Genomic DNA, 23,807 nt, shown 5'->3' on the forward strand with positions numbered 1-23,807 from the left:
ACTGAGGTCGCTACTCTCTGTGATCATTAAAAACCCAAGAGTAGGGGTGTTACACTGGTGTCCTGGCCAAATTTCCCTCTGGCCTTTACCAGGCATGGCCTCCTAATAATCCCCATCTCTGAACTGGCTTCATCACTCTGCTCTCCTCCCCACTGAGAGTTGGTGTGTGGTGAGAGTACTGGAGCATCATCCAGGTGGGGCTTCACACTGGTGGTGGTGGAGGGGATCCCCATTACCTGTAAAGCGCTTTGAGTGGGGTGTCCAGAAAAGTGCTATATTAGTGTAAGGATAAGTTCATATTTTGCACACCATGAACATCTTACACAAGCAAGGAAATACCTTTCAAAATTTTAGTGTCTTTCTTACGGGTTACAAATACAAAGATACTACTCACCAAACATTGCAAATTCTTCCATGGCATTCATTTAATTTATTTCTTTTTTTCTTGAGTTTTATTGAACATTAAATAATATGAGTAAAGGAGAAAACGTATCTAAGCAAGAAAAATCAACAAAACTCTTAACAAAAACTCTTAAACTGTGGTTCCTGAGATATTTAAAACTCTGAACAAGATAAGATGGCTTTTTATTTTTCATGTTTTTCATGGAGTGTACAGTAAGTAATATCACATTCCCATCTAATAAACATTTAAAGAGGGAGTAGTATGGGACCATAAAGGTAACAAGTAAAAGGTTTACTTCTGCTGAAAAGAGAAGAAAGGAAACACAACGTTTCGGCTGTGGAGCCTTCTTTGGGTGTGAGCACTGTGTTTTGTGGAGGTAATTGCAACCCATTATTAATAACTATTAATTACCCATTATTAATTAATTATGAACACTGTAGGGAGAATCTTTGTGTTTTGTCAACATTTGATTGAACATCAAATAATACCAACAAAAGCGAAAAGGTGTGCCCAAAACACAAATGATCAATAAAACCACAGACTAATATACTGCCAGTGTTAATTACAAATCTGAACACCGTGTTATATATTTACTTACATCACTTGTATTTTTTGCCTTGTTGTTTTTTTAATTTTTAATGGTATTGAAGTAATACTGCATGTCTTCCTTATAAACATTAAAGAGGAAATGGCTTTAGACCATTTTGTTTTGTAAATGTGATATTTACCCAGCAGTACTAACAGATTACTTCTAAATAAAAGGTTCATTTTCCATATTGCATCTTGCAAAGTATAACATAATATCAAACTCCTTGATTCTAAGATTCATATTTAAAAGCTTACATATAACGTTTTACAAGTCTATCCAAAACAAAATTGTTTATATATATATTTATTTGACAATTTTTTCCGTTTCTTTTCTAGCCTATAAGAACCCACTTAATCACCGAGGACCTCACATGGTCTCTCAACGCCACCTGTCTGATCAAGAAAGCGCAACAGCGCCTGTACTTCCTCAGACGGTTGAAGAAGGCTAAGATATGTCCCCAGATCCTCACTAACTTTTACAGATGCACTACAGAAAGCACACTGACAGGCTGCATCACAGTGTGGTATGGCAACTGCAGTGCTGCCGACCGCAAAGCCCTACAGCGGGTGGTAAGAACTGCCCAGTCCATCACTGGGGTTACCCTCCCATCTATCCAGGACATTTATGACAGACGGTGCTTGAGGAAAGCTCTAAGCATCATCAAAGACCCCACACACCCAAAGCTACAGACTGTATGATCCGCTACCATCTGGAAAACGGTACCGGAGCATTCGGGCCCAGACTACCAGACTCAGAGACAGTTTTTGCCCCTGCACACTCTCTCCTCACCTCTCACCTATGATCTGAACCTCACAGTGCCTTCTTTCTTACCAAAAACTCACACATTGAAATCTACCTCTACCTTACATGTCAAAAAGCTCACTCCCCATAATTTCTATCCCTTTATTTCATTCTGTTGATGTATGATTTTGCACATAACCTGTTACCTTTTTGTTGTTTTACACACTGCCTGTTGTCTCTGTCTTTCTTTTGTTATACAATTGTATTGTTGTTGTTGTTTTTTCTTTGTACTACTTATGTCCGAGAACTAGCTAAATAGCATTTCGTTATACCATATACCTGTATATGAGTATAATGACAATAAACTTGAACTTGAACTTGAACTTAAATAATCTTATCCATGTCTGAATCTATTTAAGTGTTAGTTCAACCTCAGAAAAAGTGTCAAATTGTATTTCTTTAATCTTGTTAGGAAGGAAGTATCTATCAGCTGTTGTCCAAACTAATTTTCCAGGTCATATTTTCAAACACTGCCTTCCAGAAGGATGGGTAAAGGTTTATTCCATGCTGAACACATGTATCTTTTCTTTTTCAGCATGGAATAAACCTTCACATATTCTTCTCCAGCTGACACGGCTCCCTACTTGAATTCCAGGGAGAGGAGTGAAGCAGGGTTTAAATGGATTCCTTAAGGAGTTATTATTGCATTTTTTAATCTTTTATCTCCACACCTTCCAAGAACAGATTCACTGTAAAAGCCAGAAGGTCAATATTGACAGTTACAGTTACCTTTGAACAAACTCACCACTTTCTCAGGAATAACATATTCCCGGGTGTAACTGGAATCTATCCAAAAATGAAGCATAAGTCAAAAAGGAATACTGTCTTTGTTTAATAATTAATCAACAGTTAATTATTTAACCATTAACAATTGATAATAAAATTATAATAATACATATAATTATCTCATTAATACTAATTATTTAACTATAATCTGACTAATCTAACCAAATCTTATTATTATACCATGTTTGCAAGAATATAATTTTTATAATGTCTTTGTTATTCCATATATAGTATGTAGTGAAAATTATGTTTATATATTAAATTCCATTATTGTAAGACCTACCTAAATACCTCCAAATATCAAATACAATCAGTGTTTCGGACACACAGTGTCAGCCAGTTGACATATTGGTAAGGTCGAGTTCTGCGGGTACAGATGTCTCGCGAGTGCCGCCATTTTACTGAGGTCTGGAAAGCACCTCCGTCGCGTTCCTATGACAAGAAAAGGCGATCGCCCATCCTCCTCTGTTGGAGGTTTGGTGTTTCCTGTGAATGTATTGTTTGATGGTCCGAAAAATCAGGAAGATGGCTTCTTCCTTACGACAGTGGATTTTATTTCTGATCGCAGTCTGCGTTTTAAATTCAGGTAAGCTGCATCAACGGCGGTCTGCAGTGTCGACCAAAGACTGGAAAGCGAAATGAAGTAGGAAGCTTTGAGTCAGATTTTGTTTTTTCCCCAAAGAAATTGTGCATTTGTCTCTGTACAGGTGAATCAAGATAGTTTAAACAAAAGTATACTTTAATACATCGGCAAATAAGCGATACCGAATTTACCGGTTTAGTGCGAAGCTGGACAACTGTTGTTACAGAAATAAAGTTACTGCTACTAATTACCCCTGATTGTAACCGTAGAGTCCATTCCCCCGGTCACCAGGAAATCAGACTGGTTTAAAATCCTTGCTGCATGCCCGTGTTAACCCGGAGAGAGTTCACATAGGCAGGGCGGTCAGTGTCGGTTTCTCGGTCACCCGGTACTTCAGTTCGGACAGATGCCTGGTCGTATCCGCGTTTATTTTATTTGCTCGTTTCTTTCAATTAAACGCTTTTTTGTGTGTGTGTCTTAGCAGAGGCGATGTCTCCGGCTCACTCGCTGCCGGTGGTCATATGATTTAGTCATACTCAAACCTCGGGGTCTGTGTGTAAAACCCGAACTCTGAGCCTCCGGAGCCTCATGAGAACCTGTTCCAGAATTTCAGTAACAGTACCGGGCGAATTCTCGCGGTGTTCTGCTAATCCAAACATTACAAAAACAAACAAACAAACCAGTCATTATTTCCGAGGTGGTTGTATACTTAAATAAAAGACGTCGCATTGAAGTAAGGCGCTCCCGGTGTCCTCTTTTTCAGCGACGAGTTTAATTTATGTACTTTGCCTCAATCTGTGTGAAATGCTTTGTTTTAAAAGCGTTGTGCAAATGTAGGATGATTCTGGCTATCATTACATGGCAAGCATCGTAGTTGGAGCGGTTGCGAGAATCTCTCTCGTTACGTTCATCTTTTATTTATAAAGAGCTCACCGTCCCTCTTGTAAATCAGTATACGAGAATGGTCCTATGGTTTCATGATGACACTGGGAAGATGGGTTGTGTTGGGAATAAATAGTCAACAACCAGTACAATTCAAGACCTGCGGTGCTGTCTGTTCACATGGGTTTCCTCCCATTGTCCAAACACATGCTGGTAGGTTAATGGGCTTCTGGGAAGACTGGCCCAGGTGTGAGTGTGTGTGTATTTGTGTGTACCCTGTGATGGACTAACATCCTGTCCAGGGTGAGCTCTGTCTTGCAACCAGTGCTTGCTGGGAGAGGCTCCAGCTCTGCTGTAACCTTGTATTGGATGAAGATGTTAGAATATGGATGGATGAATAATAACAATAAACTTTGTTATATAGCGCTATTAGAAGTGATTTCTCAAAGCGGAACGCTATGAAAAAAGCACACAACGAGAGGATACAGCAGGATTTTAACAATTACAATAAGGGTTTGGAATACAGTGGGAAAGTAAAGGTGCAGACATAGAACCAGTTCAATAAAAGTCCTTCTAAAGAAAGAAGGTTTTGAGTCTATATTTGAGGAGTTTAGACAAGGTGGCTCTCTGATATCCTTAGGAATAGAGTTCCAGAGCTTTGGGGCATAACAGGAGAAGGCCCTGTCACCCCCAGAGTGTAGACAAGCTTGGGGGACAGACAGGAGACCAGTATTAGAGGAGCGAAGGTTGAGAGGTGGGGAGTAGGACGACAGTAGCTCAGACAGGTACTGAGGTGCCTAGCCATGCAAAGCCTTATAGGTGAGCCTGAGGATTTTGAAGTCGACATGAAAACTGACGGGAAGCCAGTGCAAGGACACCAGGACAGGAGTGATGTGATCGCTTGCACAGGACCTGGTCAGGATTCTGGCTGCCCAATTCAATACATACTGAAGTTGATTCAATGTGGGTTTAGGCACCCCAGCAAGCAGGGCGTTAGAGTAATCAGTTCGGGTTCGGGAGAAGAAGAAACCCTGAACTAGCTTTCCCACAACTGTTGCAGAAGGTAGTCTGGAGATGGAAAGGTGGTATTTGGTCGTGTCCCCCTTATGTGCAGCAATCGCTCAAAGTCGGCGGTGTTGGGATCTGTATTGGTTCCTCTAGCACAGCCGCTTGGGCCCCTAGTGGCGGAGCTGCTGATTATGATGATGATGATGAAGATGATAACGGCGGCTCTCTCTTCCTCAGCGGGGAACCTGGCCAACTCGGTGGAGCAGAAGATCTACGTGCTCCTGAACAACACGGCCCCCTGCGTGCGCCTGCTCAACTCCACCCACCAGATCGGCTGCCAGTGTGAGTAGCGGCTGGCGGGTGGGCGAGGGTGGTGGGAGGAAGATGGCGGGGGCTGGCACCTCCGGTAGCAAGTCGGGGGTGGGGGGGGTCAGGGTGTGCCACGGTTTGCGCTGTATAAACTCCGGGTCGCTGTATAAAATGTGGTCTCTGGCCCTTCCGCTTGACTTAAAATGGCCTGGAATTCAATCCAAACTCATTCCAGCTTGTGGACAATTTTTCTGGATATGGATGTCGGAACTGATGTATTTAAACTAAAAAACGTCCGCTACCTAATCCTGGGGTTTTTCTTTTTATTGCTGCAGGTTCTTGTTTAATCCATGAATGATGTCTGTCTTCTCACTTGCCTGCTGGATGCAAGTGCGTTCAATATATTGCTCAATGCGCTCCTAGGAGTGTAGAGGACCTGCTACCGTCGCAGAGTAAAACTGAGTGAAAGCGTGAACGTGCAAGGCTCACGGGGGGGGGGGGGGGATCGGACTTGCGCAAGAGCATTATCCGGGAAGCCGTTGTGCAAGTCGAATTTCGTGCAAGTCAGCCGAGCCGATCTGCCGGTAGGAGTCTGTCAAGCGGAGTGGGGTGATCTGACTCTGGGCAGGTTCGGGCTTGAGGTGGGTCGGTCCACACGGCGTGTGTTTCAAGGGGAGCTGCGACGCTGCTTTCCTGTTTCGGGGTTGGAAAGAATCGGCGTTGATGAGTGCCTGTAAAACCTCCAATTGACATCACAAAATAGACATCATTTCCACGTGTGAGCAGCGTGATATTCTGCAATTCAGAACGAGGCAACAAAATGTCTGGTGAGGTGACGCAGCCTTATTACACTGTAAACAAGCAGGCTTGTGAATCCATCTCTTTTAATCCAGTGGAAATATTGCTCCCGAGTTTGAGACAGTTTTCCTGACAAATAATACTTAACTCTGCCTGCAGATCACATTGGAACATTTCTGCGGTGAAATGTCTGCTGCGCAACCTGTACTTATTCACTCGTACATCACATTACAATAGTTATTACGGTGACTAGTGAGCAGGAAGGGCTGCTTCACGTCACAATTCTAGTGAATTCTCGCTCTCGCCCGGCGACTTACAGTACTTTCACGATTTTATTTTTCATTTGGAACCTGTACATCTTTTTCTGTATTGTCAAGGAATTTATTTCCTTACCCAGATTTAATAACCGGTTCGAGAAACTGGGATCGCAGTCCCTCTTTAACACAAGTTGCCCAGTTGTGCGTCAGGTGGCTGCCTGTATGGTTCGCCTTGCATTCGACACCGATGACAAGGTTGGATAAGACTAGTTCTGAGACTTCTCTCCTTCCCCGTCCCTCAGCCTCCATCTCGGGCGACACCGGTGTGATCCATGTGGTGGAGGCTGAATCGGATCTGAACTGGGTCCTGGCCAGTGGGCCCAACCCGCCTTACATGGTCCTGCTGGAGGCGCACCTGTTCACCAGGTACGAGTCCACCCTCGCCACACTCCGGCTCCATCTCTTCCTTCTCTCCCAGCGGTGCTCCTCTCCTGCTTCAGGCAGAGAGAGAGACAGACTGTCAGGCCTCTTGTGTTTTTTTTCTTAAATTTATAACTATTTAACTGAAATGCCTCCAGTTTATTATTTCATCAGGTTGAAAGGGTCAGTCCCTTCCTAGATCTGGTCCCACCGATCAGTTTGTTGGGCATGGCTAGTAATCGCAAAAAATGCAAAGCAACAGAGATTTGAACCATTGGGTTGATCATAATAATAAAATATGAATAATTCCTTATACTTATGCAGTGCTTTTCTGGACACTCCACTCAAAGCGCTTTACAGGTAATGGGGATCCCCTCCACCACCACCAGTGTGTCCCCCCACCTGGATGATGCTCCAGTACACTCACCACACACCAGCTCTCAGTGGGGAGGAGAGCAGAGAGATGAAGCCAGTTCAGAGATGGGGATTATTAGGAGGCCATGACTGGTAAAGGCCAAAACTTGTACAAGAAACAAGGAGCCTCAGGCAAAATATAAGACTGTTTTTTTTATCTCTTGCAGCCGTCTAGATGTTTAGTTTAAATCTGTCCCTCTGTGATTATTAATGGTTTTGGTGCCAAGGGGATCACAATCCTGGATGCAGGCCTTTGGGTCTGCGATCCCTGGGATGTTGTAAGATTTAGGGTTTTTCCCCTCCTGGCAGAGTGAGTGCTGCTGGGGAACATCCCTGGGATGTCTCGTGTCGCATCCTTGCAACTCTAGCACAGTCGAGTGAAAGAGCTGAACGGGTCCCCTCCCTCCTCCTCCTCCTCCTCTCCCTGCCCCCCTGCCTGTTTCTCCCGTAGGGACGTCATGATGAAGATGAAGGGCTCCTCCCGCGTGGCGGGCGTCGCCGTGGTTACCCCGAAAACCGGCCCCGCGGAAGGGTTCTCCCCTCACCACAAGTGCCCCAACGAGGCCACCGGTAGGAGCCGCCGTGCCCCTTCCCTTCCGTCGGTCCTTCGCCCCGGAGCAGGCGCGGTTCGGACGGTACTAACGCGGGGTTCTGTCTCTGGTGGCCTGCCGTTCAGGGGTGTACTCAGAGAAATACGGGCCGGAGTTGGCGCACTGCAATAAGACCGTCTGGAACCCCCTGGGCAACGGCCTGTCGTACGAGGACTTCCCGTTCCCCGTCTTCATGCTGCACGATGACAACGAGACGGCCGTCGTCAAGAAGGTGAGCCTGCTGCTCGGTTCAGAGGGGAGGGGGGCGGGAGCTTCCCAGAATCCTCGGCAGAAGATGGGATTGAACGCTCCACCTCCTGTTAGCTCGAGAGTAGGAGCTGAAGTTTCTTTGGATGTCATTTTTATTTCTGCTCAAATCAAAACCATCCTGGATTCCCATTTTAGTTATGTGATAAAGAGGCATTGCAGAAGATGGGTTCAGAACACCATTACTACCGTATATTGCCTTCTCTCGCGCTCTCTGGTCTCCGGTATTGTAATCTTTCTCGATCTTGAAACGTAACCGCATCGCCTACTCTCAGGTGCCTGGCCCCGTAGAATCTTAAGTCGGCCTGGGCAGATGGGAGATGTGAGTCCTGCCCTTTTTTTTTGAGCAATCCCAGCATGCTCGGCTCCCCGGCCGTTGATGTCTCTCTTGACGTTGGCATTGCAGTGTTTCCGGGACCACAACGTGGCAGCGAACGGCACGGCGCCCCAGTTCCCCCTGTGCGCCATGCAGCTCTACTCCCACATGCACGCCGTCACCGACACCGTCACCTGCATGAGGCGCAACAACCTCCAGACCAGCTTCAGCATGAACCCAGGTGCTTCGCGGGGGTCGGGGGCGGGGCCTAGAGCTTGACTCTCTGGTGGAGAACTCTTGAGTGAAGAACTCAAGAACTCTTCTTGATGGGTGCACCAGCTGTTCTGGGGAGAATCCAAGGGAAAGAGCCCAGATTCTCCTGCGGCTGGCGTATGAGGTCCGATTCGTAGAAGAAGGGCCTGCGATTCAGCGGCCAATGGCATACAAAACTATTTGATATTAAACAGCAGGTATGGGTACCTCTTGGGTGGTAAATCTCTGGTGGCACAGCGCTGAGCGTTGCTGCTTTGCAGTGCTAGGGGCTCTTGGTTCAGTTTCCTGGGTGCTATCTGTGTGGGCTTCCTCCGGGTGCTCCAGTCCTTCCTACAGTCCAAAAACAGACTGGTAAGTTCATTGGCTTCTGGGAAGACTGGCCCTGGTGGGAGTGTGTCTGTTGCTGTGTCTGTGTACCCTGTGATGGCCTGGCGTCCCATCCAGTGTGTAACCTGCCTTGCGCCCCCATTGCTTGCCGGGATAGACTCTGGCTCCTCTGCGCCCCTGAAGTGGGTTAGAAAATGGATGGATGGGTGTGTTTTCCCTGATCTACGGGATGCACAGGTTTCCTGTAGCGTCCTTGAACTTGAACTTTATTGCCATATGTAACCGGTGCATGTACTGGTACAATGGAGTTCTTACTTACAGAAAGTCTCTCGATTGTAAACTTAAAAGTGCAGACAGTGCATTTAGACAATATACAAGCAAACAGTAGACAATATACAAGTCAACATGTAAACCATGACTGCCTCTGCAGTTAGTATTCATTAGACTTAAAGATGCTACACAGATGAATATGCAGAAAACCTAGTCATCCAATAATTGTGGGAAGAGGTATCCGTATCTGTATCCATTGTTTCATTTTCAATACGTTTTTACGTCACTGGCCACTGCATTGCTGACAGGAACTCGAGAGGAAAGGTAACTTAAGCTGTTTGTTCAGGGAGAGTGCAAATCAAGGGTTCCTTGATTTTAGGGGTGCTGCACAAAGATTTTGACCATTTTGGAAAGCTAAACAGGGGATTTGTTTGTAACCAGGCCCTGTGGTGCCCAACCCCAGTGTTAAGACTAGTGCTTACTAGTGGTGCGGTGGCTCTGTGGCTCAGGATCTGCGCCTGTGGCTGGAAGGTTGCCGGTTCGTATCCCACGGCCGGCAGAGGAATCCTACTCCCTTGGGCCCCTGAGCAAGGCCCTTAACCCCAACTGCTTCAGGGGTGCCATATAAATGGCTGACCCTGCACTCTGACCCCAAGCTTCTCATTCCCTGTCTGTGTGTCTCATGGAGAGCAAGCTGGGGTATGTGAAAAGACAAATTCCTGATAGAGAAATTGTATATGCCCAATACAGTAATCTTACAGCTGTAGGCCCGAAGATCTTGGGACCTGGTACACTGAGGAAACATCCACAAGGGGGAGCAATTGGCTACAGGTTTATAAGTACAAGATATAGGACTTACCAGATAAAGCACCTGCTAGCGGTGACTTCTTTTGCTTCCACTTTTCTTGGGGCACCTGCAGTAATTTTGTTTTTTTAAGACCCGAAAGTGTTAAAAGAAGCAGTTCAGACACTTTTGGGTATTTGCTGTCTGTTCCACAGCAGAAAATGTTCCCTTGTCGTTTTCCCCCACAACAGAGTTTTTTTTTTTAGATTTTTAGGCCCCTGTGGAAAACTTTTTTTTTTTAATGAGAAGTTTCTGGAGTATGAAAAAATGGGGAAAAGCAGGCCAAAGTTTTGCATATTGTGGCGAGCTCGGGTGTTTCCTAGGGATGGTATTGTGAAAAGACAACCTGTTTCCTGTAGTTTTCAAATGTTGCTGAATGACAAATGATACCCACGCTTCTTTTTCCTACCAGTGTTTTTACTGCAAACTCACAGGCTGAAACAGAAGGTTTTTAATTTTCAAATTTGAATTTGAATTTTAATCCGGAGCACGGGGGTCGGAGTACTTGTATATTTCAGTTTTTGGCTCTCTTTCAGATATGTGCTGGCAAATAATTTTGTTTAAAAAAAAAATCATTTTGAGCATGTGAGTTTTTGCAATACAAATATGGTAGATAGTAGATAGTATGGTAGATGGACATGAGCACCGAGAGATAGAATACAGGCTTTCCCTCCATTTTGTAGGAGAGGAAGAGGAAATGGTGAGCTTGCTCATGGGAAAGGGCAGAGGTCACGGGCCAGTCCAATGCTGGGGGGGGGGGGGGGTTGAAACAATCCCTGAAAGAGCCACAGCGGGCAGTTTGGCTGCTCGGTGCCCAGGAAGCTTTGGTCGAATCCGTAACCGCGATGGAGTGGAATACCGGCGGGGGCCGGGAGTGTGACCCTTGTCACTCGTGCCGTTGCAGATATGGTGTGCGACCCCCTGAGTGACTACAACGTCTGGAGCTCCGTCAGGCCCATCAACGCTTCCGGGCGGGCGGAGCCAGGAGACCGGGTCATCGTGGCAGCCGCCAGGGTGAGCGGGCACGGCTGAAGGGGACTGGTGGTGAAGGGGGGGGGGTGTATCCCCATGCACCACGACACACGTATGACCAGGCTCATGGTCTTAATTTCAATTCTAAATTCAAGATCGAAGGACATGAGAAAGGTTACACACAGAGGACGCCAGACTCGAACCCAAGTCCCATGAGTTGGGAGGCAGTACTAGCACCACAGTGCCAATCATAACATAAAATGGGAATAATAATATCCTGTGCAACAAATACATCAGTTTAAACATGATGCATAGCAAGGACAATTTTGGACGGTGTCTGCCTAAGGCCCTGTATTTGTTTTGTTTTTTTGCCTTCAGGCTGTATTTCCTAATTATATGTTTATAATTATAAGCAGGATGCTTAAAAGTTAGGGGGAAAAATCGCTTCTCGGATGGGATCTTTGATGTAACCATGTGCAGTCTGGCAATCTCGAGCCTCTTGGGGTAATTCTAGGTTGCCTTATCTGGCTGTATCTCTAAGTAAACACATATGGTGACAATTAAGGTGTCTTTGCTGGATGACGATGAAGTTGTATCCTTCATCATAGATCCCCAGCTATAACAGCTGTCTCTCCTAGCACAGGATGGGGGAGGGGGTATTGAGCTCAATAGAGCTGTCAGCCCAGTATGAGAAACAGGGAGTGAGTCTCTATACCAACAGTAATTCATTGTCGGAAACGTGTGTCAATGAATTGCTCGTTGTTAGGGCTAAGGCACTCCTAATCCATCAGTCGTGCACAGAAATCTCGTTTAATTGGAATGATCTTGATGCAGCTGGACAGCCGGTCGTTCTTCTGGGAGGTGGCCCCTGGTGGGGAGAGCACCGTGTCGGGGTTCGTCACCCTCCTGGCTGTGGCCCAGGCCTTGGCCAACATCAACAAGACGTCCGCCACCCTGCTGCCCAAGAACATCCTCTTCGCCTTCTTTCAGGGGGTGAGTCGGCCGTCCGCCTCTTGGCCTGCCTGGCCCATCCACATGTAGCAGAGCTAGTTCGGGCACGGCGACGTCATCACCCTCCCTGCACGTAGCAGGGACCTCAGCCGCCTGGGCTGGGGGAGGTCTCCTTTAGCTCACTCGGCTGGTTCGCCAGGGAGACCAGGGTTCGCACCCAGGTGTTGCGGGGTGGAGCGGCGAAGGCACGAGCCTGCGCGGAACTGCAACCGTCACACGCGGGGGTCCGCTGGGCGAGTTTGCGGCCGCGGTCTCTCCGAACGCTCTTCGGGATGTCGGCACCCGCTCGGGGGCAAAAAAGAACGGGATCGTCAACAGTGGCGTTTTCACGGCATCAGACTCCCGACTGGCAGCTCCTCATTGGCGTATCCTCGCTGGTCTCTTCTCTTCCAGGAGACGTTTGATTACATCGGCAGCTCTCGGATGGTGTACGACATGCAGAACGGGAAGTTCCCTGTCGGCCTGGACAACGTTGACTCCGTGGTGGAGATCGGACAGGTACGGTGTTAACGCGTGGCACGGCATGTGCAGAAGCTTGAAGCCTAACATTTAACCTGAACGTACAAACACTTGGCCTAAATATTATGAGATTTGTCTGTTCCCGAGATATCCTTTCGCAGTGTAATAATTTAATTAATAATTCCTTACGCTTATATAGCGCTTTTCTGGACACTCCACTCAAAGCTCTTTACAGGTAATGGGGATCCCCTCCACCACCACCAGTGTGCAGCCCCACCTGGATGATGCTCCAGTACTCTCCCCACACACCAGCTCTCTGTGGGGGGGAGAGCAGAGTTCAGAGATGGGGATTATTAGGAGACCGTGATGGGTAAAGGCCAGAGGGACATTTGGCCAGAATACTGGGGTAACATTAAAGGTCAAGAAACGCCCTGGGATTTTTAATGACCACAGAGAGTCAGGACCTCGGTTTTACGTCTCATCCGAAGGACGGCGCCTGTTTACAGTATAGTGTCCCTGTCACTATACTGAGGCATTAGGACCCACACAGACCACAGGGTGAACGTCCTACTGGTCCCACTAACACCTGTTCCAGCAGCAACCTTAGCTCCCCCAGGAGTCTCCCATCCAGGTACTGACCAGGCTCACACTGCTGAGCTCCAGTGGGGCTGCCAGCGCTGAGTTGCAGGGTGGTAGGGCTGCTGGTGTATTTCTCATCTTGTTTGAATGCTTTTAGCAGATGCCATGATGGGAATATGGAGCTCTGTATTGATCATGTGTACAATATGTTGCCCATTAAGAATGCTAGAACTGCAGCAGACGGATATGTTTTTTCTCTGCTTTTGAAGATATTTTAGGGTAACGTCTGGTGAGCTCCAGACTGTGGCTCATACTCTTACCGTGGGAAGTGAAATAATGAATTGTTAAATAAATATTGTGTTTTGTGGACCTTTTGGTTTCCTGAGGCCTGTCCATTGGTCCAGGATCAGAGAATAAAAAAAATCGCTGGGCCCTGGGCTGAATTTAATACAGCTTGAATGGCAGTGATGAGCAGTGGTAAGGGTTGTGTAACCGGAAGGTTGTGGGTTCAAATCGTGGGTGAGACCCTGCTGTTGTACACCTTGAGCGAGGTCCTCTGCCTGAATCGTTAGTCAAGTACCCCGCTGTATAAACGCGAGTCGCTCAGGATGGCGCTGTTTGCTGTTTTGTTGTCTTGTGCCTCATGCCTCCAGCGTCTCAGCGCCTGTGTTCTCTCTCGGCCAGGTGGGGCTCCGGAGCGGGTCGGAGCTCTGGGTTCACAGCGACCCCGTCTCCCAGAAGAACAGCAGCATCAGTGAAGAGGTAGGACCCCCTCAGGAGATGAAGACTGTGGTCAGGCTGTGAATGGGACCCTGATGCAGCATGACACAAAGATTGGGGTTCCTAATCCTGGTTCTCTGTTTCACACGGGCACCCCATTAAATAACCCTTATCACACCTAATAATAGGTATCGCCCTTCGGTTGTTTTCACCTCCTAAACGTGAAGGAGGTCTGGCTCCTAACTGTCGCCTTTCTGAAGTAATGTAAAATCTCCAACCTTTCAGTAGAAGAACAAAACTTTTGCCCAGAGAGACTCGATCATTCAGTTAAGGAATGATTCATGTCAAAACCTCCGCTGGAGTGTGAAGATTGAAAACCAGGATGGTTTATTTTTTTAAATTGAAACATGTCAGATATGTACCACCTGTTTCTTTCCATTGCAAGCCTTTGTCCTAGCTGATCCCTTAAATCCTGAAGTGGTCTCAGGATCTAGGGTCAATTAAGCAATTAAGTATAGGCAATTGTTACCTTCTGCCACTTTGGACCACTTGGTTGTGATTAGGGACCTTCCTCGCACTGTGTCAGCTTGACCTTTGTCTGGGCAGACAGACATTCTGGGATATTGAGCCTCTCTGAAGTCATTCCATGTCCTATCCAGGTTAAGAAGCTGATGTCGTCTCTGAGCAGCTCCAGCACGGGCCTCAACGTCACCCTGATGCAGACCGACGTCTCGCAGCCCCTCCCTCCTTCTTCCTTCCAAAGGTTCCTCATGGTTCGCCCAATCCCAGGGGTCGTCCTCACCGACTACCAATCCGCTTTCAGGAACAAGTGAGTGGGCAGGGCCTCGGCTGCGATAAGCAGCCCGATTGGGTGTGGGTCACTTTCCTCGCGCGGAGGCATGCACCCGCTTTCCAAAGAAGGTGGACGTTCATACACTACCCACCGTCATGAGAGGTGGAGTACCAGTTAGCATTTTACAGAGCTCGGCTTTATTTGATCCACCATTGCAGATCATCTGCAATGATCTGTTGGGGGGCTCGCTCTCTGGATTCTTATATTTTCCATAATCTGGGCTGTTCTCGTCACCCATCGAAAACCAAAGCGAACAGAAACAGAAGGGATTACACGTCAACCACAGGGCAGTTCATTTCTGTACAAGGCAACCGGGTCCAGTAACAAAAGCTCTGGAATTACTGGTCCTTCCAAGGGCACAGTTTGTGCAGAGTTTTCAGCCTACGCACACCTTAGCCTTAAGGCTGGGGTTCCCAGTATTCGGGCAATGGGAGTGATTCTGTGGCCCATTGTGGTCTTCAGCTAAATGTCCACCATTAAGAGTCACAGACGGAGTCGCCGAGCCTTTCGGCAGCTTATGCTCCCAAATTGTAACCAATGAAAACTCTTAAGCGAGAGATGTACAGGTATCAAAATATTTGATTGGCAAGAAAACACAGCCGCGACGGAACTGCGATCCCTTGATCCCCTCCGGTCCGTCCCCTAGATTCTCACCCTGAGAATCTGAGAGCTGAAACCCTGAGAGCTCCTCCCTGTCCCCTCTCCACGAAATTCCCCGTGCCCGTGTGACGTGCAACGTGCAGGATTGAACCCCCCTGTTCCCCCCCCCCCCCGCAGGTACCATGAGAGCTCGTACGACACGGCGGACAACCTGCACCTGAAATACCCCAGTGGGATGACGCCAGAGCAGCAGCTGGAATTTGTCACCGACACAGCCCAGGTAATGACCCTGACCCCCATAGGATCCCTGCTCTGTTCCGCCAGGACAGATTCCTGATGTGCGCGCCAGTATTCTTCTCCGAGGACCCTTAAAGTAGATTACTGGGGCGCACATCGGGAATCTGGATCTGCTTCTCCGAGGACCCTTAAAGAAGCAGATCCAGATTCCTGATGTGCGCCCCAACAATCTTCTTTAAGGGTCCTCGGAGAAGCAGATCCAGATTCTTGATGTGTGCCCCAGTAGTTTTCTTGAAGGGCCCTTGAAGGGCTTTCTCCCTCAGAGAAGTAGAGCAGATCCAGATTTCCTGATGTGCGCTCTAATAATCATCTTTAAGGGCACTTGAGGCAGTTTCAGTGTCCTGCATTGTGCCACAACAATGTGCGCATTGCCCGTTGCCGAGCAGGGGCTCTCGAACCTCAGTGTGAGAAAGTACAGGGGAACAGATAGACGTCTGCCTCTTCGTGGGGGCAGCGGGTTGGGGAAGGACTTGACCGCTGGCATCTTCTTGCTCTGTCTCGTGTTTGCATCTTGTATCAAGCCGAATTCTTAAGTTTAACGATTCCTCAGCCCGTCGGCCTCGCGGGAGAGCGTCGTGGCGGGAGGCAGGCCCCACGAAACGGGCTGGAAGCACCCCGTCCAGGTGTCCGCCCTTGGAAGACGCTAACCTTGTCTCTGTCTTGCCAGGCCTTGTCCGAGGTGGCCACCGTTGTTGCCCGGGCTCTCTACAAGCATGCTGGCGGCTCGGACGCGGACCTGTCCAACATCCAGGCTGATCCCAAAACCGTGAGTTGGGGCAGAACCCGAGGAGACGGATTTCCTTAAATATGTCCAGTCTTGGAGCTTAATTCTTAAACCTATATTTGTTTTTGTTCAGGGCCAATCTGTTTTTCTGTAAGAATCTTAGCTCTTTACGTAGCTTCATGCAAAATCCCTCAAATATGCAAACGGTGGGTTCTTTGTCCTTTAAAGCTTCGGCCATGCAAGTACGATACTGTAATACTGAGGAAACAACCTCAAGAGGCCTGGCTTTGGGAGACTTTTATTGCCAACATCTTTCTTGTAGTAAAATGTCATTGTGTTGTCTCAACTTAGGATTTAAGGAGTTTTTCTTTACAGAAGACATGGCCTAAAATTAAAGGGCAGGATATGGATTTAGCTTCATTGATGTGTTCCACCAGCAGCCTCTCCATTGCTCTCAAGTGGAGTATCGCAGGAGCCGATTACCTTTCACGGTTTCCCCCTGTAGGAATGCATCTGACAATGGTGCCAGAAACACATTGGCTGGAAGTGGGGGTAACCATCAGGCCTGGGACCCCCCGAGCTTTCTCTTCTCCCATAGGGGGATTTTCCTCTCCTCTATGTCCACATGCTCAACAGCTGCTGTTTATTCTGTAAAGCACTCTGTGGCATGCTGTTGCAAGGGGCTCTATAGCTGGCTGATAGAGCTGTCGAGTTCAACTTCAATTATATTAAGAAATCAAGCAGATAAAAGCAGGCAGCGGACTGGATGTATCTTGTTTTTTGTTGTCACAGGTCACCCAGATGCTCTACGGCTTCCTCATTCAGTCAAACAACTCATGGTTCCGGTCTCTGGTCAGCCCTGACAGACCCTCTGACATACTGGGTAAGAGAGTTTATTTCACTGCTCCAGCAGGGTTCCCAGTCTGTATCCAAGAGCTTTTCAAGCTCTTGATTATTAAACCCCAGATTTAACTTCATTTTCAAATTGGAGCTTTGTGCAGAGTTTTCAGTTCCAGAGGTGCCACGTGTTGTGGGTATATTACCTTTTCATAAATGACCTGAAACCTTAAGAGGGGAAAAATAAGAAAGGTATGATTTAATCAAACTGTTAATTCAATTAATGGTTCAATTAAATATAGCGGCTGAAAGGAGACGCCACATTTATCAGGTCCTGAACTGGGCCGCCATTAGAAAGGTGTTTAGAAGCTGAGGAGCTTGAATCAGAGGGTTGTGGGACCGGGGCATCAGTGCAGGGCTTGCTGTGATCTCCTTATTTCGTATCTGGGGTAACGTGCAAGAAAAAATAAGGAAAGAAAAACTGAAATGAGAACATCTTTCAGTTTTGTTTTGGGGATGTTGAAGAAGCCTTTGGAAGAGGCTGAAAGTCAGCCCCTAAAAACACTGTTCCTCTAAACGGCTCTTAAACCTTCCCTTTTTCAGCTGTGCCTGGCTGGTGATGTTCCTCATCTGCTGGACGCAGTTATGCCTCACTGCTGGGAATGTTACTGATAGAAGCTCCTTCTCTAGATGGAGTCGGAGAATAATGATAATAATAATGTAATGTTGCTTTATTAGCCCTGTACAATTTCTTGCAGGAGGAATTCGTCTTTTCTCATACCCCAGCTTGCTCTCCATGAGACACAGACACACAGGCAGGGAGAGAGAAGCTGGGGTCGGAGCTCAGGGTCAGCCATTGTACAGCACCCCTGGGCAGTTGGGGTGAAGGGCCTTGCTCAGGGGCCCAGCAGAGTAGGATTCTTCTGCCAGCTGCGGGATTTGAACCGGCAAACCCTTCCAGCCACAGGCGCAAATCCTGAGCCAGAGAGCCACCGCTCCGCCCAAGAGCGGTGGAGAACGAGGCTTGCTCAAGTTTAATCCTTTTTTTTACCCCTCTTTTCTTCCCAAACCGAAATGGCGTTCCAGAGGACCGAGCTCCCCAGTACTATGTGGCAGTGAACACACCGGTGAGGTCCACGCAGCTGGTGAAGTACGTGCTGGCCAACCTCACCGGCACCGTGACCAACCTCACCAAGGAGCAGTGCCAGAGCCCGGAGCAGGGGACCGGAGAGAGCAAAGAGGTCAGGGGATCGCAGTGCCGCTCTCTTCTCCGTCTTGACTTGGCGACTCTGCGTGCTTGTTGGCTTTCACAGCAAAGGATGCTGTTGAAAAATAAAATCCTTTTTTTTTTCTTTTCCCAGTAAGCGAAACATGGCGTTAGGATCTAATGCTTTGATTGTCGATGGAGCTATGTGTGATGTGTTTATACTGTGCCGGCTTATTTTGGAAAGAGTAAGATAGAAGGGATGTTTTATTGGATAACCAATTATAAACTCTACACTTGGCTTGGAAAACGCAGAGGCCTCTCACTTCAGCAGCTTTGCAGTGTCAGTCAGAAGGAGTTACAACTTTCTGTTGTCTGAATGCATACAAAATGTTACAAATGAGAGGAGACCTATTTGGCCCGTCTAGGCAGATAGATTGATGCGAAGTTCTCATCCAGGCGTTTCTTGAGATGAGATGAGCCAGTGTATCCGCTTCAACGACATGGCTGGTGAGCTTGTCCCATACTCCCCACTGCCATATGGCTAATTAAGTGACTCCTGTTCTTGATTTTATTAGTAAATAATCACTACACTTATGTAGAGCTTTTCTGGACACTCCACTTCAAGTGCCTTATTGGTAATGGGAACTCCCCTCCACCGCCAATGCGTAGCCCCCACCTGGATGATGAGCTGAGCAGCCGAAGTGCACACAGTACACTCGCCACACACAAGCTATCGGTGTGGAGCAGAGCAGAGTGATGAAGCCAGTTCAGAGATGGGGGTTATTAGGTGGCCATGATTGGTAAATGCCAGGGGGAGATTTGTCCAGGACACAGGAGTAACACCCCCTGCTCTTTTCGAGAAATACCCTGGGATATTTAAAGACCACAGAGAGTCAGGACTTCTGCCTCTGTTTTATATCTCATCTGAAGGACAGCACCTTTTTTACAGTATAGTGTCCCTGTCACTATACTGGGGGCATTGGGACCCACAGAGACCACAGGATGAGCACCTCCTACTGGCCCCACTAACACCTCTTCCAGCAGCAACCTTAGTTTTTCCCAGGAGGTCTCCCATCCAGGTACTGGCCAGCTGCAGTGCGGCAGCCAGCTGTGAGCTGCAGGGTGATAGAGCTGCTGAAAAAAAATGGTTTTTGGCATATATCCACATCGGGTCCACTTGAATGCTCCGGTTCTCCCATTCATTCTGAGGACATATACTGCCTGGACTTAGTACAGTATATAGACTGAAGATTTGAGTAGCCCTCCCACTTTTCATTCCAGTAAGGATTTTTTGTTTTTTTGCTCCCCAGCTGTACGAATACCTTTGGGTCCAGGGCTCGGTGCCTCCCAACGCCACTGATGCGGTGCCGTATTGCGTGCGGGCCGCGGTCCGCCTCTCGAAAGCGGTCTCCCCGGCCTTCGAGCTGAAGGATTACGGCTCGCGGACCTACTCCACCTGGACGGAGTCGAGGTGGAAGCTCATCAAAGCGCGCATCTTCCTCGTGGCCAGCCGGGAGCTGGAGGTAAGGATGGCGAGACCTTCACTTCTCTCCGGGCTGGGGAACCTTCCGGCAATCCGTTTCAGAGCGGACGTTTTGCGGGCGACGTTTTGCCACGTTTAAAGGAGAATTTGGTGGGTCTCTGGGATTGTCTGTCTTTTGGCATAGGATATTTTGACCAAGAGGGGGGAATGAGGTTTGCTTCTGGTAGGGGTTTAGGGGTTGATATTTAGGGGTAGTTGTTTTGATGTTCATTTTTTCCCCCATGCGTTTAGTGTCCAAACTAAAAAATAGTCGATCACAAGCCAAACAAGAAAAGGAGTTGCGGATCGCCGTCTTGGGCTTGGGCACGTGAGGCCCTCCCGCGGTAACGCCGAATCCTTCCTCTGTCCGCTGTTTTGCAGATGACGACGCTGTCCGTGGGGATCGTCATCCTCGTCCTGTCGCTGCTGGTGACGTACTTCGTGAGCTCCAAGGCTGATGTCATCTTCACCACCTCCAGAGAGCCGGCCAGCGCAGCCTACTGAAGGGCCCCTGGGAAAGGCGCTCTTTTCCAGCAAAGGCCCAGACCTAGAGTTTACATTCCCTATCGGAGACCGGGCAAGAGGGCACATCCCTCTGGACTCTTGACAAGAAAACACATTTTACATCCTGTTCCCGGGCGCGGATGGACTGTCTGCTGCCAGGAGAGGTAACCACTGGAAGAGTTACCGGCTTGTTTTTGGAAATCTTGGCTGGGAATGGGAATTGGCATCTTCTTCCCACCCACCTCCCCCCAGTCCCCTCTTCCGTCGGCCAGCGATTCTCCAGGTGACCCAAAAACGAGCGAGAGGGGGGGAAAAAGTTTGATTCGACTGCGACGAATTGGTGAAATTGAAGAAAATGTAAAACAAACGACAAAGAGCTGTGCCTCTCTCATGTCCCCGCCCACTCCTCCTACACTGACCCCGCCTCTTCCCCATTGGCTCCTCCCCCACCCGTCGTGACTGTCTTTGCCTCTATGCCAGAAGTCTCTCCTGCTCTGCAGCTCACATTGATCTAATTTAATGGGGGGTGGAAGGGATTGGCAAAAAAGAAATCTCTTGTTAAAGGAAAATAAAGTCTGTCAGGCCTGGATCAGGTATGTCCGAACCTGTAAAGCAGTGTCCATTTTACTCTGGACAGCAACGGAACAGTTTTTGTATCAATAACAGTAAGAGTTTTTGGATCATGTGTGGCGCTCAAGAGTGGGCCTTTCACCCACCTGCTACACTCCTAGCGTCCGTGACTAGGAGACGGGAGCCTCCGAGAAATGCTGTGTGCAGGATTTATTCATCTATACGTCCCTCACTTGCCCTGGCAGAGAACTGTCACCAGAGTTGAGTCTTTTTGTTTTTGCAGCAGGGGGGGAGCTGGTTAGAACAGACACCCTGCAGCAGTTGCGTCCCCAGATCTAATCTGTGCGAAGCGTTCCTCAACACTGTGGCTGAACGTAGCCTGAAGAAATCCTACTGAGCAGCAGGTTGGACTACTGCCGCGTTCCAGCCTGGGGCTAGATCACGTCTTGGGGTTTTTTTGTTTTATCCTCTCTCTGAACTGAATAATCAAGTTGAGCGAGATCGAGGGGGGAAAATAAGAGGTTTTAGATTTCTGTATACAGTAAAGGACTTTGTAGGGTGATCAGACACTTTCATTTTTTTTTCTTTGATGGAGCTGGCAATGTTTGTGTTGAAAAAAAATTGTTTTGTTGTTGTAAGAGGGTGCGTTTTGGGGAAAGAGAGGTGGCGGCACTTAACTATCCCAGCAATCCTCACTCACCGTGCAAGAAACTGTTGGTGCAATACTTGAACGTCATTTTCTTTCCTTGAGTGGGCCGTTTCTCAACGACTTCTATTGTTTTTTTTTCAGAGGAAGTAAAGCACTAATGTTTGAAAATGTTTTTCAACTACCAGAATCAACCTTTTTTTTTCCTCCTCCTCATTTTGGCGCTAGCACTGTGCTGATTATTCTGTATTCTCCGCGCTGTTAATCTGAAAGTAGAATCCAGCTGGATGCCAAAAAAAAATATGGAACTACTTAGGAAAATGCACTACTTGATCAGAACTGCTGCCTTCATATTTGTGTGATTTAAACTAGCCTCTCTGATGGTATGCCATCGATAGGCAGGAAAGATATAGCTTTCTGGGACAAATATTCCCCTTGGAGAACATATGATTCAGCACTCCTGAAGTACACACACCTTTCCAGATTGGAGTCATATAAAGCTGTCAGTTTAAAATATCTGTACTATAGGGGTCTTGCCCCCAAGGCCTGGAGAACCCCAATCCAGTTCATCTCACAGGTCACTCTAAATCGGGGGTCTCCAACCCTGGTCCTGGAGAGCTCAAATCCAGTTAATCTTGTAGGTCACATTTTCAAATACTGGCAACTAACATTAACCTGTTAGTTATTGATGGATCGACCGCAGTAATCTGTTCAATTAAAAAAAAAAGCTTCAGTTCTTTGGGAGCTGGATTGCTTAGATTTTAGTCTCAAATGATGTCAGGAATTAATTAAATTAATAAATCATGTCTTGAATTAAGCTGTCTTGATTTGTTTACTGTCTTTAGTAATTGGGGATTTCCTGGTGGGCCCCAACAGCAAGCTGGCTGTGGGCTCTTTGGAATCAGAGTGCTAGATTCCCTCTTTACTTACTAGTCTGGATCCTTCCACCCAAAATGATTGTATCGGCTTTGCTCGTTTTCCGAAATTGGTGTTCAAGGTGGAAGTTTCAAGCGCAATTTATGAACACGAACATGGCGCTTGGCCACATTAAAAAAAAAAAGCCTTGCGGATTCCGAAAGGCCAAGCAGCGTCTTAAGACGTGATTTTAGAAGTTATAGTTTATGGAACTTGGTGTTTCTAGAGCCCTGTGGAAAATGATGAAGGCGGAATCAAAGCACACCACAGACGAAAACTTGAGTTTTGAGCTGCGCCCGCAGCTAGATGGGTTGTGATTGAGCGCGTTTCCAGTTATTTCTCCTGTTCGCTCCAACGCTGAATGGACGTCGCGGGTCTTCACAGAAAGTTCAACCTGTGTGAAACCTCCAGAAAGGCAACGGGGGAAAAAAAAACTCGAGAAATGACAGTCGGCGCGGTTTACGTCGAAAAAGGGGTTGAGATTCGCCGGCAGAACGCCAGCAGTTGGAAAACGATCGAATTATAGTGATTTGGTTAGGGCATGTGGACAAGGAGAGGAGTAAAACATTACACTGACAGGTGTGTATGAACAATTCAAGTCTCGGTGCTTCTAAACCGGGAAGTACGACGGCGAGCGCTTGTAGGAGCGTTTGGAAAGCGCCTCGCCTCGGCCTTCATAGCCCTCCCGTCACGCCGACTGCCGGTAGTGTTCACACAGCTCACAGCTTCGAGATCGGAGCTGCTACTATCTTTAGAAAAAGGCTCTGTTAACTGATAACTGGTCGGATATGTCTTTTTGATTGGAAAAATAACATTTAAGAGCCGAATGGGTATTTTTAAGTGTCATTATTATTATTATTATTATTATTATTATTATTAAGCAATCCGAGTTCCTGCGCTTGAAGAGGCTGCCCAAGCGCAATCAAACCCCAGCTGGTAGACATGAGGCGAGTGGCGAACGATAATATTACTGTACTTTTTTTTTCTTTACACTTGTTTAATGGCAGATGAGTGTACATATTTGTGAGGATGGCAACCTTTCTTTTTTGACGAGAATAAAAATGTGAAGACTGGTAGCATTTCGTTTTTCGTTATTGGTTCGCGGTCGGTCATCTGACATTTTCATCTTTAAAGTGGTTTGTCCCCTCTGAATTTTCTCTGTGAGACCATTTCAAAATAAACTATAGATGCACATGGAGGTTTGTATAGAAATGACCCCAATAAACTGGGAATATGGAACGTCTCTATTAAAGC

At 47.5% G+C, this 23,807-nt stretch overlaps 1 protein-coding gene across 2 annotated transcripts; it reads left to right on the plus strand.

Moving 5' to 3' along the window:
• Window positions 1-3,023: 3,023 nt before the first annotated feature.
• On the plus strand, window positions 3,024-22,455 carry ncstn (nicastrin). 2 transcript variants are annotated; one of them, XM_088915634.1, is made up of 17 exons: window positions 3,024-3,165; window positions 5,290-5,394; window positions 6,719-6,842; window positions 7,702-7,820; window positions 7,927-8,072; window positions 8,514-8,664; window positions 11,042-11,151; window positions 11,944-12,102; window positions 12,514-12,618; window positions 13,843-13,920; window positions 14,538-14,707; window positions 15,509-15,611; window positions 16,296-16,394; window positions 17,145-17,235; window positions 18,276-18,430; window positions 19,707-19,919; window positions 20,300-22,455. In XM_088915634.1, the coding sequence occupies exons 1-17, from the start codon at window positions 3,072-3,074 to the stop codon at window positions 20,420-20,422; spliced, it is 2,145 nt and encodes a 714-aa protein (XP_088771760.1). In that variant the 5' UTR covers window positions 3,024-3,071; the 3' UTR covers window positions 20,423-22,455. The 2 variants fall into 2 exon arrangements, with proteins under 2 accessions (XP_088771760.1, XP_088771761.1); XM_088915635.1 differs by lacking the exon at window positions 5,290-5,394 and having other exon boundaries at window positions 3,060-3,165.
• Window positions 22,456-23,807: the final 1,352 nt, after the last annotated feature.

This window comes from Atractosteus spatula, chromosome 5 (genome assembly GCF_055471065.1).
Source record: "Atractosteus spatula isolate fAtrSpa1 chromosome 5, fAtrSpa1.hap1, whole genome shotgun sequence".
Classification (NCBI taxonomy): Eukaryota; Metazoa; Chordata; class Actinopteri; order Semionotiformes; family Lepisosteidae; genus Atractosteus; species Atractosteus spatula.